Source organism: Anomaloglossus baeobatrachus, chromosome 10, assembly GCF_048569485.1.
Source record: "Anomaloglossus baeobatrachus isolate aAnoBae1 chromosome 10, aAnoBae1.hap1, whole genome shotgun sequence".
Classification (NCBI taxonomy): Eukaryota; Metazoa; Chordata; class Amphibia; order Anura; family Aromobatidae; genus Anomaloglossus; species Anomaloglossus baeobatrachus.
Window position 1 is genome coordinate 40,869,192 of NC_134362.1, and position 16,026 is coordinate 40,885,217.

The following is a 16,026-nucleotide window of genomic DNA, read 5'->3' on the forward strand; positions in this document are numbered from 1 at the left end:
ACCGAATTGGCGGTCGCCACCGCCGTACGGCTCACAGAGTCCAGGACAGCATTAATAGCGTAAGACGCAATTGCCGAGGTCTGGGTGGTAATGGATGCCACTTGTGGCGCGGCCGTGCATGTGGCTGCTTCAATTTGCGCTTGACCTGCTGAGATAGCTTGCAGCGCCCATACGGCTGCGAATGCTGGGGCAAAAGAAGCTCCGATAGCTTCATAGATGGATTTCAACCAGAGCTCCATCTGCCTGTCAGTGGCATCTTTGAGCGAGGCCCCATCTTCCACTGCAAGTATGGATCTAGCTGCCAGTCTGGAGATTGGAGGATCCACTTTGGGACATTGAGTCCAACCTTTAACCACGTCCGGGGGGAAAGGATAACGTGTATCCTTAAGGCGCTTAGAAAAACGCTTATCTGGACAAGCATGGTGTTTCTGGACTGCCTCTCTGAAATCAGAGTGGTCTAGAAACATACTCTGTGTCCGCTTGGGAAACCTGAAACGAAAGTTCTCCTGCTGAGAAGCTGACTCCTCCGCCGGAGGGGCTGAGGGAGAAATATCCAGCAACTGATGGATGGACGCAATAAGATCGTTTACTATGGCGTCCCCGTCTGGAGTATTAAGATTGAGAGCGCTCTCAGGATCAGAATCCTGATCAGCTGTCTCCGCATCATCAACCAAAGATTCCCCCCGCTGAGACCCTAAACAATATGATGTCGAGGGAAATTCTAAGCGAGCCCGCTTAGTCAATCTGGGGCTGGGGTCTAAGTCAGAACCCTCAGACTGGGATGTAGGAGATACCCCGGGAGGACATTGTTGGTCCAACTGAGGGGGGCCCGGGAACAACGATTCAACAGGGTCCCGTTGCTGAGATACCGGCCTGGACTGCAAGGCTTCTAGTATCTTAGCCATAGTCTCAGAGAGTTTAGCAAACTCAGTCCCCGTCACCTGGACAGTGCCAACAGGTGGCTCCCCCTGGGCCCCTCTTAGCCTAGGCTCCGGCTGAAGAAGTGGCACAGGGGTCGAACACTGCACACAATGAGGGTCAGTGGAACCTGCCGGTAGTGGGGTCTTACAAGCGGCGCAGGCAGCATAATAAGCCTGTGTTTTGGCACCCCTGCCTTTTGTGGGCGCCATGCTATAGTTTTCCTTGAGTATATAGCCAGAATGCACTGTGCTCATACAGTGTAAAGTATATATGATACACAAATAATGTACCAATACCCTACAGCACCATGGGGCTAGCACCAACAGGTGCTGCTTACCAGCCGCCTAAAGCGGTTGTGAGGCCACCAGAGACCGTGTCTGGGTCTCCCAGGACTTGTCCCTCTTCTGCAGCGTCGGTGGAGCTGACAGTAATGGCTGCGGCGTCCTGACGAGATGACGGAGCTGTGGGCGTGGCCGAGAAAGAGCGCGAACTGGTGCTCACACCGTGCACAGTGAGAGGGGTGGAGTTTGTAAATCATACTCCAGCCCTCAGAGCTGCTCGCTCCGTGCAGCGTCCCGCCCTTCCCCCTGCCTGTCAGGGCTGAGGGCGGGAGAAAAGTAAACTAGGCCGCAAGGAAGCCGGGGACTCTAGTAATAAACGCGGCCGCCGTAAAAGCGCGGCCGGCGTGAAAGTCCCCGGCGAACTACAAGTCCCAGCCGCGCCGCAGTGTCCCATGGCAGCGGCGGTTAGTGCGGTAGCCCTTACATATAAACACACTCAGCGACGCTGAGTGTGTAATGGCACATATAGACCCGGTCAGCGCCGCGGTCCCCGGTGCACTAGCACACCCAGCAAAGCTGAGGTGATGCCGTGCGCGGTCCCCACAGGGATACAGAGTACCTCCAAGATGCAGGGCCATGTCCCTGAACGATACTCGGCTCCTATCCATCAGGCTCCACAGGAGTTGTGGATGGAGCACGGTCTCAGTGCCTGGAGACCGGTAAGATCCCACTTCACCCAGAGCCCAGAGGGGGATGGGGAAGGAAAGCAGCATGTGGGCTCCAGCCTCCGTACCCGCAATGGATACCTCAACCTTAACAACACCGCCGACAAGAGTGGGGTGAGAAGGGAGCATGCTGGGGGCCCTATATGGGCCCACTTTTCTTCCATCCGACATAGTCAGCAGCTGCTGCTGACTAATCTGTGGAGCTGTGCTGTGCGTGTCTGACCTCCTTCGCACAAAGCAAAAAACTGAGGAGCCCGTGGGAGCACGGGGGGTGTATAGGCAGAAGGGGAGGGGCCTAACACTTTTAAGTGTAGTACTTTGTGCGGCCTCCGGAGGCATAGCCTATACACCCAATTGTCTGGGTCTCCCAATAGAGCGAAAAAGAAATATGCACGCTTTTGCCACATGTTCTACATCAGTTTTTGGTGCAGATTTTTTCCCAGTTCATTAGTAGGGGTGAAATCTGCAGCAAAAAAAGCTGAAAGAACTGACATCCGGCGGGTTATTTTCTGCACCAAATCTGCAAGGAAAAAAAATAAGCAGACTTTAGGATTCTCATCCACTTTTGCTGCCATCAGGAAACCCCTTCAGGTTTTGTGACAAATCTGCACCGAACCAACAAGAGAAACATGCGACCAAACTGCAAAGTGTGAATGCGTGCACAGGGCCTTATCCATGAAGGGGAGGTCGATAAGAGGAAAGTGTGACCTGCGCCATGTAATAGATCATGTTCTCTGAACTTTGGATGTCAGCGGCATTAATGGTTGGGAGTCATGGGGCGGACAATGTACGAGATATAGAAAATGTACGGCCATATACTGACAACGCCTGCAAAATGGAGCTAAGTAGCGGAGCACCAAGTGCTAACACCCCACCTCTAGCAATCAGCGGGGGTCCGAGGACCAGGACCCCACTGATCAAATCTGCTGATACGGCTATATATCATATCAGTACATTGTTTTATGACACGTAGACTTTAACCCTCTACTCTTAGGTAACAATTTTCATTTTTTTCTCCCCTTCTTTTTCTTATAACTTTATTTTTTCGTCTATATAGCCATTGTTTGTAGGGAAATTACGGTGACTTAGAAAACGCAATATTTTTATACTTTATTAGTTACGCAGGCACACACACATTTCTTCAGAATATTTTTTTTTAAAAGTTTTTACATTTTTTATTAGTCTCCTAAAAGAAGGGAATTTTGTTTACTTACCGTAAATTCCTTTTCTTCTAGCTCCAATTGGGAGACCCAGACAGTGGGTGTATAGCTACTGCCTCTGGAGGCCGCACAAAGAACTACACTTAAAAGTGTAAGGCCCCTCCCCTTCTGGCTATACACCCTCCCGTAGGAGTACAGATTCCTCAGTTTTAGTACCAAAGCAAGAAGGAGGAAAGCCAATAACAGTTTCAAAAACAAATTCAATCCGATAACTAGATCGGAGAACTTAAGAAACAACGTGAACAACATGTGCACCCGAAAAAACGAAACCCTAAAAACAGATAGGGCGGGTGCTGGGTCTCCCAATTGGAGCTAGAAGAAAAGGAATTTACGGTAAGTAAACAAAATTCCCTTCTTCTTTTTCGCTCCTAATTGGGAGACCCAGACAGTGGGACGTCCAAAAGCAGTCCCTGGGTGGGTAAAAAGATACCACATGAACGGGCTGTCATACAGCCTCTTCCTACAGGTGGGCCACCGCCGCCTGAAGGACCTGTCTACCTAGGCTGGCGTCTGCCGAAGCGTAGGTATGCACTTGATAGTGTTTGGTAAACGTGTGCAGACTCGACCAGGTAGCCGCCTGGCACACTTGCTGAGCCGTAGCCTGATGCCTCAACGCCCAGGACGCACCAACGGCTCTGGTAGAATGGGCCTTCAGTCCAGATGGAATCTGAAGCCCAGCAGAACGGTATGTGTGAAGAATTGGTTCCTTGATCCACCGCGCCAGGGTGGATTTGGAAGCTTGCGATCCCTTATGCTGACCAGCGACTAGGACAAAGAGCGCATCCGAACGGCGTAGAGGCGCCGTGCGAGAAATGTAAATCCTGAGTGCTCTCACCAGGTCCAACAGATGTAAACCCTTTTCAAATTGGTGAACTGGATGCGGACACAAAGATGGCAAAGTGATATCCTGATTGAGATGAAAGGAAGAAACCACCTTGGGAGAAAACTCTGGAATTGGACGCAGTACCACCTTGTCTTGGTGAAATACCAGGAAGGGAGATTTGCAAGATAACGCCGCCAGCTCGGACACTCTTCGAAGAGACGTGACCGCTACAAGAAAAACTACCTTTTGTGAAAGCCGAGAAAGGGGAACCTCTTTCAAAGGCTCGAAAGGCGGCTTTTGAAGAGCAAGGAGAACCTTGTTCAGATCCCAGGGTTCCAATGGCCGTCTGTAAGGAGGAACGATATGACAAACTCCTTGGAGAAACGTGCGTACTTTAGAAAGCTGTGCCAAGCGCTTCTGAAAGAATACGGATAACGCGGAGACTTGACCCTTAAGCGAGCTAAGGGACAAACCTTTTTCCAACCCAGACTGCAGGAAGGAAAGAAAAATTGGCAATGCAAATGGCCAGGGAGAAAACCCTTGAGCCAAGCACCACGCTAAGAATATCTTCCACGTCCTGTGATAGATCTTAGCTGAGGATGGTTTTCTAGCCTGTCTCATTGTGGCAACAACTCCCTGAGATAAACCTGAGGCCGCTAGGATCCAGGACTCAATGGCCACACAGTCAGGTTCAGGGCCGCAGAATTCAGATGGAAAAACGGCCCTTGAGACAGCAGATCTGGACGGTCTGGTAGTGCCCACGGTTGGCCTACCGTGAGATGCCACAGATCCGGGTACCACGACCTTCTTGGCCAATTTGGAGCGACGAGTATGGCTCGCTGGCAGTCGGACTTGATTTTCCGGAGAACTCTGGGTAACAATGCTAGAGGTGGGAACACATAGGGGAGTCGGAATTGCGACCAATCCTGAACCAAGGCGTCTGCCGCCAGCGCTCGGTGATCGTGAGACCGTGCCATGAAAACTGGGACCTTGTTGTTGTGCCGTGACGCCATCAGATCGACGTCCGGCGACCCCCAGCGGCAACAGATCTGTTGAAACACGTCCGGGTGAAGGGACCATTCTCCTGCGTCCATGCCCTGGCGACTGAGAAAGTCTGCTTCCCAGTTTTCCACGCCTGGGATGTGAACTGCAGATATGGTGGACGCTCTGCTTTCCACCCACGTCAAAATCCGCTGGACTTCTTGAAAAGCTTGGCGACTGCGTGTTCCCCCTTGGTGGTTGATGTACGCCACCGCCGTGGAATTGTCCGACTGAATCCGAATCTGCTTGCCTTCCAGCCATTGTTGGAAGGCTCGCAGGGCAAGGTAGATTGCTCTGATTTCCAGAACATTGATCTGCAAGGTGGACTCTTCCTGAGTCCACGTCCCCTGAGCCCTGTGGTGGAGAAACACCGCTCCCCACCCTGATAGGCTCGCATCTGTCGTGACCACTGCCCAGGACGGGGGAACGACTGACTTTCCCTGTGACAATGAGTTGGGGAGAAGCCACCAACGTAGAGAATCCTTGGCAGTCTGAGAGAGGGAGACAGTCCTGTCGAGGGACGTCGATTTCCCATCCCATTGGCGTAGAATGTCCCATTGTAGAGGGCGCAGATGAAACTGCGCGAACGGGACTGCCTCCATTGCTGCTACCATCTTTCCTAGGAAATGCATGAGGCGCCTCAGTGAGTGCGACTGGCTCTGAAGGAGAGATTGCACTCCAGTCCGTAGCGAGCACTGCTTGTCCAGTGGAAGCCTCACTATCGCTGATAGAGTATGAAACTCCATGCCAAGATAAGTCAGAGATTGGGTCGGGGTTAGATGAGACTTTGGAAAGTTGATAATCCACCCGAAAGTCTGGAGAGTGTCTAGCGCCACCTTCAGACTGTGTTGGCATGCTTCTTGAGAGGATGCCTTTATAAGCAGGTCGTCTAGGTACGGGATGACCGAGTGACCCTGCGAGTGCAGAACAGCTACTACTGCTGCCATGACTTTGGTGAAGACCCGGGGGGCTGTTGCCAGACCGAAGGGTAACGCTACGAACTGTAGGTGCTCGTCGTGTATGACGAAACGTAGGAAACGCTGATGCTCTGGTGCAATCGGCACGTGGAGATACGCATCTTTGATGTCTATTGATGCTAGAAAATCTCCCTGAGACATTGAGGCTATGACGGAGCGTAGGGATTCCATCCGGAACCTCCTGACCTTTACGTGTCTGTTGAGCAACTTCAGATCCAGGACGGGACGATACGATCCGTCCTTTTTTGGGACCACAAACCGATTGGAGTAAAAACCGTGACCCTGTTCCTGAAGAGGGACGGAGGTCACCACTCCTTCCGCCTTTAGAGCGGCCACCGCCTGCAACAGAGCATCGGCTCGGTCTGGTGGTGGAGAAGTTCTGAAGAAACGAGTTGGCGGACGAGAACCGAACTCTATCCTGTACCCGTGAGATAGAATATCTCTCACCCAACGGTCTTTGACATTTGCTAGCCAAATGTCGCCAAAGTGGGACAGCCTCCCACCGACCGCGGGTGTGGGCATCGGAGACCGCAAGTCAGGAGGACGTCGTTTTGGCAACGGTTCCTCCGGCTGGTCTTTTTGGGCGTGACTGAGACCTCCAAGAATTTGAACGTCTCTGGTCCTTTTGAGTCTTTTTTGACGAGGCGAATTGGGACCTGCCCTGTCCTCGAAAGGACCGATAACCAGACTGACCCCTCCTCTGTTGGGGCTTGTTTTGTCTGTGTTGCGGTAAGGAAGAGTCCTTACCCTTGGAGTGTTTGATGATTTCATCCAAACGCTCTCCAAACAATCGGTCACGAGAAAAAGGCAAATTGGTTAAGCACTTCTTGGAATGAGAATCTGCTTTCCAATGTCTCAACCACAGAGCCCTACGCAAAACAACTGAGTTGGCTGACGCCACTGCCGTGCGGCTTGTAGCGTCAAGAACAGCATTAATCGCGTACGACGCGAATGCCGCCATTTGCGAGGTCAATGGTGCTACCTGCGGGGCAAATGCACGTGTGACAGAGTCGACTCGCGCAAGCCCGGCCGTGATAGCTTGGAGTGCCCATACGGCCGCAAAAGAAGGCGCTAATGACGCTCCAATCGCTTCATAGATGGATTTCAGCCAGAGCTCCATCTGCCTGTCAGTGGCATCTTTAAGTGCCGCTCCATCTTCAACAGCAACCAAGGATCTGGCTGCGAGCCTGGAAATTGGAGGATCCACTTTTGGACACTGGGTCCAACCCTTGACCACTTCAGAGGGAAAAGGGTAGCGTGTATCTTTAAGTCGTTTAGGAAAACGCCTTTCAGGATAAGCGTGGGGTTTCTGGATTGCGTCTCTGAAGTCAGCGTGGTCCAGAAAAGTGCTTAATGTACGCTTAGGGTATCTGAAATGGATTCTCTCGTGCTGCGAAGCTGACTCCTCTACAGGAGGAGCTGGTGGGGAAATATTCAACATCTTATTGATGTTAAATATAAGATCATTAACTATTGCGTCACCATCTGGTGTATCTAGATTGAGAGCGGTCCCAGGATCAGAATCCTGATCAGTTAAGTCCGCCTCATCACCCATAGATTCATCCCGCTGGGATCCAGACCATTGAGATGAATGTGAAGGCCCGTCATAACGAGCCCGCTTAGGCTGCCCGGGGCCATCGTCCGAGTCAGAGTCTTCACCCTGAGGTGTAGATGCCCGTCCCGGAGCTAGGAGCTGAGGGGGACCAGGGGGCAATACATGCACAGTGTCCGTGGTCTGAAGTACAGGCCTAGCTCGCAATGTGTCAAGAATTTGTGACATAGTGAGAGACATTCTGTCAGCAAAAGCTGCAAACTCAGTTCCTGTCACCTGGACAGCATTCACAGGTGGTACACCCTGGGACACGTCCAGCAGAGGTCCCGACTGTGCAAGCGCCGCAGGGGCCGAGCACTGCACACAATGGGGGTCCGTGGAGCCTGCCGGTAGAAAAGTCCCACATGCGGTGCAGGAAGCATACAATGTCTGTGCCTTGGCACCCTTGCGTTTTACGGGCGACATGCTGCTGGCTCTCTGCATGTGAGAGAGTCTATAGCCAAAGGGCGACCAGCGCTATGCAATACAAAGTATTTGTAGCAACAAAATACTAAGAATACTACGAGCACAAGAGGGGGTGAGCCCTGAGGGCTGCTTACCGCCCGCTGAACAGCGGGTAAGAGGCTGCTGAATGCCTTGTCTGGGTCTCCCCGGCTCCCCTCTGCAGCTCAGCGTGTCTGAAAGAATGGCTGCCGGCTACTGTGGAGAGGGGCGGTCCGTGGGAGTTCCCAAACAAAAGTGCGGGAACAGTGTCCCCTCTGTGCTGACTGTGAGGGCTGGAGTATGTAAAAAACGACTCCAGCCCTCAGCGCTGATGCCCTGGCCAGCGTCCCGCCCCTCTCCTGACTGGCAGGTCTGTGGGCGGGAACGAACGCAAGCAGGCCGCAAAAGCCGGGGACTCGAGTTATCAGCGCGGCCGCCGTAAAAGCGCGGGCCGCGCTGAAGTCCCCGGCGCACCGCAAGTGCCAGCCGCGCCGCTGTTCTAGCGGCCGGCGCGACCGAGTTCTGGACGTGGGCAGCGTCCCGCCCCTCTCCTGACTGGCAGGTGTGGGGGCGGGAACGAAAGGAAGCAGGCCGCAAAAGCCGGGGACTGTAGTTATCAGCGCGGCCGCCGTAAAAGCGCAGGCCGCGCTGAAGTCCCCGGCGCACTACAAGTGCCAGCCGCGCCGCAGTCCCAGCGGCCGGCGCGTCCTATTCCCATAAATGTGCCTGCTTCAGCAAGCTGAATGAGGCCATGGCACAGGCGCCGCAGCGCTGATGTCCCCCGGCGCACTACAACACCCAGCATGCTGCGGTGTGAGCGCCAGATACACGGGGACACAGAGTACCTTGAGGATGCAGGGCCATGTCCCTGATGTACTCCGCTCCATCCAGCATCTTCTCCAGGGGCTGTAGATGGAGCACAGTCTCTGTGCCTGGAGACCGGTAAATCCCACTTCACCCAGAGCCCTGTAAAAAGGGATGGGGAAGGAATCAGCATGTGGGCTCCTGCCGCCGTACCCGCAATGGGTACCTCAACCTTACAAACACCTCCGACATAAGTGGGGTGAGAAGGGAGCATGCTGGGGACACTATATGTGTCCTCTTTTCTTCCATCCGACATAGTCAGCAGCTGCTGCTGACTAAAAACAATGGAGCTATGCGTGCGTGTCTGACCTCCTTGCGCACAAAGCTAAAACTGAGGAATCTGTACTCCTACGGGAGGGTGTATAGCCAGAAGGGGAGGGGCCTTACACTTTTAAGTGTAGTTCTTTGTGCGGCCTCCAGAGGCAGTAGCTATACACCCACTGTCTGGGTCTCCCAATTAGGAGCGAAAAAGAAAAAGACTTTAAGCAGCAGTCACTAGCTATGATAGTATTAGTTATTAGGTGCCGGCTATATAAACCATCTGAGCCCTCTGCATACAGTGATGGTACATGCACACCGACAACGTGCTATGACCATCGCTAACGGCTCAAAAGCCATAGACGGTTACGATATTCACTCTTATAGCTACAGTACCTTGCTCAGAGAGGGAGATGAGCGACTTTTTCTTCAAGAACCACTGCCCCTCGATATTTCCAGTTACTGAAAATGCCCAACATGAGCCACACATGCCCTGTACAGGTAGGAGAGAGACAATGAGAGTCATGTAGTAACATAAGAAAATGTTGAATTAGAGACTACAGTATAGATGAGCGAGCCTACCATGCTCGAGTGCTCTGTACTCGTAACTAGTGATGAGCGGGCACTACCATGCTCGAGTGCTCTGTACTCGTAACTAGTGATGAGCGGGCACTACCATGCTCAGGTGCTCAGTACTGGTAACTAGTGATGAGCGGGCACTACCATGCTCGGGTGCTCAGTACTCGTAACTAGTGATGAGCGGGCACTACCATGCTCGGGTGCTCAGTACTCGTAACTAGTGATGAGCAGGCACTACCATGCTTGGGTGCTCTGTACTTGTAACTAGTGATGAGTGAGCACTACCATGCTCGGGTGCTCAGTACTGGTAACTAGTGATGAGCGGGCACTACCATGCTCGGGTGCTCAGTACTCGTAACTAGTGATAAGCGGGCACTACCATGCTCGGGTGCTCAGTACTCGTAACTAGTGATGAGCGGGCACTACCATGCTCGGGTGCTCAGTACTCGTAACTAGTGGTGATGAGCGGGCACTACCATGCTCGAGTGCTCAGTACTCGTAACTAGTGATGAGCGGGCACTACCATGCTCGAGTGCTCAGTACTCGTAACTAGTGATGAGTGGACACTGCCATGCTTGGGTGCTCAGTACTTGTAACTAGTGATGAGTGGGCACTACCATGCTCGGGTGTCCCATATTCATAACTAGTGATGAGTGGGCACTACCACGCTCGGGTGCTCAGTACTCGTAACTAGTGATGAGCGGGCACTACCATGCTCGGGTGCTCAGTACTCGTAACTAGTGATGAGCGGGCACTACCATGCTCGGGTGCTCGGTACTCGTAACTAGTGATGAATGAGCACTGCCATGCTCCGGTGCTCTGTACTCGTAACTAGTGATGAGCGGACACTACCATGCTCCGGTGCTCTGTACTCGTAACTAGTGATGAGCGGGCACTACCACGCTCGGGTGCTCAGTACTCGTAACTAGTGATGAGCGGGCACTACCATGCTCGAGTGCTCAGTACTCGTAACTAGTGATGAGTGGGCACTACCATGCTCGGGTGTCCCATACTCGTAACTAGTGATGAGTGGGTACTGAGCACCCGAGCATGGTAGTGCCCGCTCATCACTAGTTACGAGTACAGAGCACCCGAGCATGGTAGTGCCCGCTCATCACTAGTTACGAGTACTGAGCACCTGAGCATGGTAGTGCCCGCTCATCACTAGTTACGAGTACTGAGCACCCAAGCATGGTAGTGCTCGCTCATCACTAGTTACCAGTACTGAGCACCCAAGCATGGTAGTGCTCTCTCATCACTAGTTACGAGTACTGAGCACCCGAGCATGGTAGTGCCCGCTCATCACTAGTTACGAGTACTGAGCACCTGAGCATGGTAGTGCCCGCTCATCACTAGTTACGAGTACTGAGCACCCGAGCATGGTAGTGCCCGCTCATCACTAGTTACGAGTACTGAGCACCCAAGCATGGTAGTGCCCGCTCATAACTAATAGAGGACATCTGAAAATTCCTAATGCCTCCTTTTTTGTGCTGGGGTTTTGTGCTGCATGGCTGTAGCAATGTGAAAACCGTGACTTTATCTGTTTGCAAAATATAAGCAATGCTGGCAAAACAGAATTTATATGACCTTTGCAAAAGACTAAGAGGAAGTAAGAAAAAAAAAATGTAAAAAAAACAAACAAATTCCAATGTAATGTAGTGACCGGGCTCTACCTGGTTCTTAACTTCTGTTACGGCTCCGTGGTCTCTCCAATCCCACTGTGCCGGAGGAGGATCGGCCGGCACCGGAGCCATCTTCATAGGACGAGAAGGCTGACTGGAGAGCAGCGGATTCAGATACAGAGTCCTGAACTCTTCCTCTAAGAGTCACAGATAGTTTGTGTCAGGAGCAGATAGTTGGGTAAAGTTTACGTTTCATATAATCCATATCAAAATCACTTACAGGCAGATTAAAAACGTAAAGGGTTTTTTCAAAATTTTATAAATCGGCATTGTCGGATAAAGCTTGTTAAGACAAGCAATTTTGCAATTTATTGCTTTTTAAAATTTTCGATTGTTCTTGAGATATTAACAATTTTCTCTCATTTACAACTTCTTGCCTAGGAGACAGACCACCATTGCAGGACAGCAGAACACGTGCAGCGCTTTCAAGCTCTTTTCTAGTGTGCTTCTAATCACAATTTTGGAGCTGGCCAGGATTATTGGAGTGCGCTGTTACCACCTAATCCCAGCTAGTTTCAGAGCAGTGCTTTAAGCTTAGGAGGCAGCAGTGGTTGGTCTCCTAGGCAACAAGATGTAAACAAAAGAAAAGTGTTAGTATCTCTAAAACGGCTGCAAATTTGAATAAGGAGTAAATTGCAAAAGTGCGTGTTTTTACAAGCTCTATGCAGCAGTATACATACATGAAGATGGGAAATAACCCCTTTAAGAGACAAACTCCTCCACACAATGGCTATGCAATAATTTGTCCCACAGCTATCCAAGGCGTATGTAGACCTTTAGCCTGAGGCCATATAAATTACAGGAGGGGCCGGGGGCCATATACGTTACAGGAGGGGCCGGGGGCCATATACGTTACAGGAGGGGCCGGGGGCCATATACGTTACAGGAGGGGCCGGGGGCCATATACGTTACAGGAGGGGCCGGGGGCCATATACGTTACAGGAGGGGCCGGGGGCCATATACGTTACAGGAGGGGCCGAGGGCCATATACGTTACAGGAGGGGCCGAGGGCCATATACGTTACAGGAGGGGCCGAGGGCCATATACGTTACAGGCGGGGCCGGGGGCCATATACGTTACAGGCGGGGCCGGGGGCCATATACGTTACAGGCGGGGCCGGGGGCCATATACGTTACAGGCGGGGCCGGGGGCCATATACGTTACAGGCGGGGCCGGGGGCCATATACGTTACAGGCGGGGCCGGGGGCCATATACGTTACAGGCGGGGCCGGGGGCCATATACGTTACAGGCGGGGCCGGGGGCCATATACGTTACAGGAGGGGCCGGGGGCCATATACGTTACAGGAGGGGCCGGGGGCCATATACGTTACAGGAGGGGCCGGGGGCCATATACGTTACAGGAGGGGCCGGGGGCCATATATACGTTACAGGAGGGGCCGGGGGCCATATACGTTACAGGAGGGGCCGGGGGCCATATACGTTACAGGAGGGGCCGGGGGCCATATACGTTACAGGAGGGGCCGGGGGCCATATACGTTACAAGAGGGGCCGGGGGCCATATACGTTACAGGAGAGGCCGGGGGCCATATACGTTACAAGAGGGGCCGGGGGCCATATACGTTACAAGAGGGGCCGGGGGCCATATACGTTACAAGAGGGGCCGGGGGCCATATACGTTACAAGAGGGGCCGGGGGCCATATACGTTACAAGAGGGGCCGGGGGCCATATACGTTACAAGAGGGGCCGGGGGCCATATACGTTACAAGAGGGGCCGGGGGCCATATATGTTACAGGAGAGGCTGGGGGCAATATACATTACAGGAGAGGCTGGGGGCATATACACGGCAGTAAAAAAGTTCCCCATCCCTGCTCTAAACTGATAAGGCAACAAATAAGAAGTGCTTTATAACGTGAGATCCTGCAATAATACAGAAAATGCACATTTTGCACATAAAATAAGGAAGCTAGAGATCTTGCTTCATTATATATTATCTTATCTGTTTGCAAAATCTTTCTCCCTGATCATCAGGTTACAGCCCTTCTAGTGAGGATATTGCAATATTTCCTCCATAGTCTGTTGCTTCTTTCCGTTGGTCGCTGACCGGTTTCTCACCTGTCAGATCGCTGAACTTGGTGATTCCATACTCGGCAGTTCCTTGGTCTTTTTCCTGAATCTCCTTCGCTTTCTTGAGATTTTGAGAAAATACCTGCAGCCTCATCAAGGCCTCTGAAAAACAGGAGTAGACGTTTTGAGTAATCAGAGGCGACGCTGTCATATGATAAAGGCAGTGACTCCAGAAACATGACCAGTGAAACCGATAGGCACAATACACGAGAGTCAAAGGGTAACTCCATTCTGGGTAAGACTTACATAACGACAATCTGCTGTAATATGTGGTGAATCTTGGCAGAAAGCATTCACCCTCCTCCCCACCCAGAATCCCACCCAGCAATTGAAACTATGCACCAACATGTACTGCTGTACTTTATCACTGTACAAGGATCACATTGCAATTCTTCCTAAGCTGAGAGTGGGAGCTGCATAGACATACATGCTTTCACTCTCAGATCAGGAGTGCCACCGATGATTGCGGTGAGCAAGTGCATGGCTAATTAAGAGAATGAATATTCACCCTCCTCCCCACCCAGAGTCCCACCCACCGCTTGGAACTACGCACCAACACGCTCTGCCTGCTGTACAAGGATCACATCGCAATCCTCAGTGGCTCTCATAAGCTGAGAGTGAGAGCTGCATAGATATACAAGCTGTCACTCTCAGAACAGGAGTGCCCCCGATGATTGTGGTGAGCAAGTGCATGGATAATTAAAGAGAATGAATATTCACCCTCCTCTCCCGTAATCCCACCCATCGCTCTGAATCCTGCACTTCACCCGTACTCTGCCTGCTGTATTACCAGTACTAGCAGCACAAGGATCACATCGCAATCATTAGCTACTCCCTTGAGCTGAGTGTAACAGCTGCATAGACATACATGTTGTCACTCTCAGCTGAGGAAAGTCGCCGATGATTGTGATGTGATCCTTGGGCTGACAGTACCGGTAATACAGTAGGCAGAGTTCGGGTGCAGTCTAGGACACAGAGCGGTGGATGGGCTTACAAGAGAGGAGGGTGAATATTCATTCTCTTAATTAGCCATGCGCTTGCTCACAAAAATCATTTGTGGCACTCCTAATCTGAGAGATTGTCTATCCAGCTCTCACTCTCAGCTTAGGAAAGCCCCTGAGGATTGCGATGCAATCCTGGTACTATAATACAGTACAGCAGTTAGAGCGTGTTGGTGCATAGCTCCAAGTGGTGGGCGGGACTCTGGGTGGGGAAGAGGGTGAATATTCATTCACTTAACTAGCCACGTGCTTGCTCACCGAAATCAATGGTGGCACTCCTGATCTGAGAGTGACAGCTTGTTTCTCTATATAGCTCTCACTCTCAGCTTAGAAAAGCCACCAAGGCTTGCAATGCGATCCTGGTACTGTGATACAGTACAGCAGAGAGAGCGTGTTGGTGCATAGTACCAAGCGGTGGCTGGGATTCTGGGTGGGGAAGAGGGAGAATATTCATCCACTTAATTAGCCAGGGCTTAAGGTACCGTCACACATAACGAGATCGCTAGCGAGATCGCAGCTGAGTCACCGTTTGGTGACGCAGTAGTGATCCCGTTAGCGATCTCGTCATGTGTGACACCTACCAGCGATCAGGCCTCTGCTGTGAGATCTCTAGTCGTTGCAGAATGGTCCAGGCCATTTTCTTCAAAGGCGATGTCCTGCTGGACAGGACACATCGCTGTGTTTGACACTGTATAACAGGATCACAGTGACTGCTGATATCGTTATACAGGTCGCTACTGCGATCTGTATTGTTCTGCATCGCTGGTAAGATCTGACTGTGTGACATCTCACCTGCGACCTCCCAGCGACTTACCTGCGATCCCTATCAGGTCGCATCGTTTTCGGGATCGCAGGTAAGTCGTTATGTGTGAAGGTACCTTTAGAGTAACACAAGGGGCCAATAAAGAAGGGAATTTTGTTTACTTACCGTAAATTCCTTTTCTTCTAGCTCCTATTGGGAGACCCAGACAATTTGGTGTATAGCTTCTGCCTCTGGAGGCCACACAAAGTATTACACTTTAAAAAGTGTAACCCCTCCCCTCTGCCTATACACCCTCCCGTGCATCACGGGCTCCTCAGTTTTGGTGCAAAAGCAGGAAGGAGAAAACTTATAAATTGGTCTAGGGTAAATTCAATCCGAAGGATGTTCGGAGAACTGAAGACCATGAACCAAAAGAACAATTGAACATGAACAACATGTGTACACAAAAGAACAACAGCCCGAAGGGAACAGGGGCGGGTGCTGGGTCTCCCAATAGGAGCTAGAAGAAAAGGAATTTACGGTAAGTAAACAAAATTCCCTTCTTCTTTGTCGCTCAATTGGGAGACCCAGACAATTGGGACGTCCAAAAGCAGTCCCTGGGTGGGTAAAAGAATACCTCGATAAAAAGAGCCGAAACGGCCCCCTCTTACAGGTGGGCAACCGCCGCCTGAAGGACTCGCCTACCTAGACTGGCGTCTGCCGAAGCATAGGTATGCACTTGATAGTGTTTCGTGAAAGTGTGCAGACTAGACCACGTAAGCTGCCTGA

At 51.7% G+C, this 16,026-nt stretch overlaps 1 protein-coding gene across 1 annotated transcript in view; it reads right to left on the bottom strand.

Moving 5' to 3' along the window:
- Window positions 1–16,026, bottom strand: part of CTSF (cathepsin F) — an 81,716-nt gene that overhangs the window by 44,717 nt on the left and 20,973 nt on the right. The window contains exons 6-8 of the mRNA XM_075326326.1: window positions 13,483–13,596; window positions 11,398–11,543; window positions 9,542–9,638 (exon numbers count right to left, since the gene is read on the bottom strand). Coding sequence (XP_075182441.1) covers window positions 9,542–9,638; window positions 11,398–11,543; window positions 13,483–13,596 — 357 coding nt within the window. The remainder of the gene's footprint in view (window positions 1–9,541; window positions 9,639–11,397; window positions 11,544–13,482; window positions 13,597–16,026) is intronic.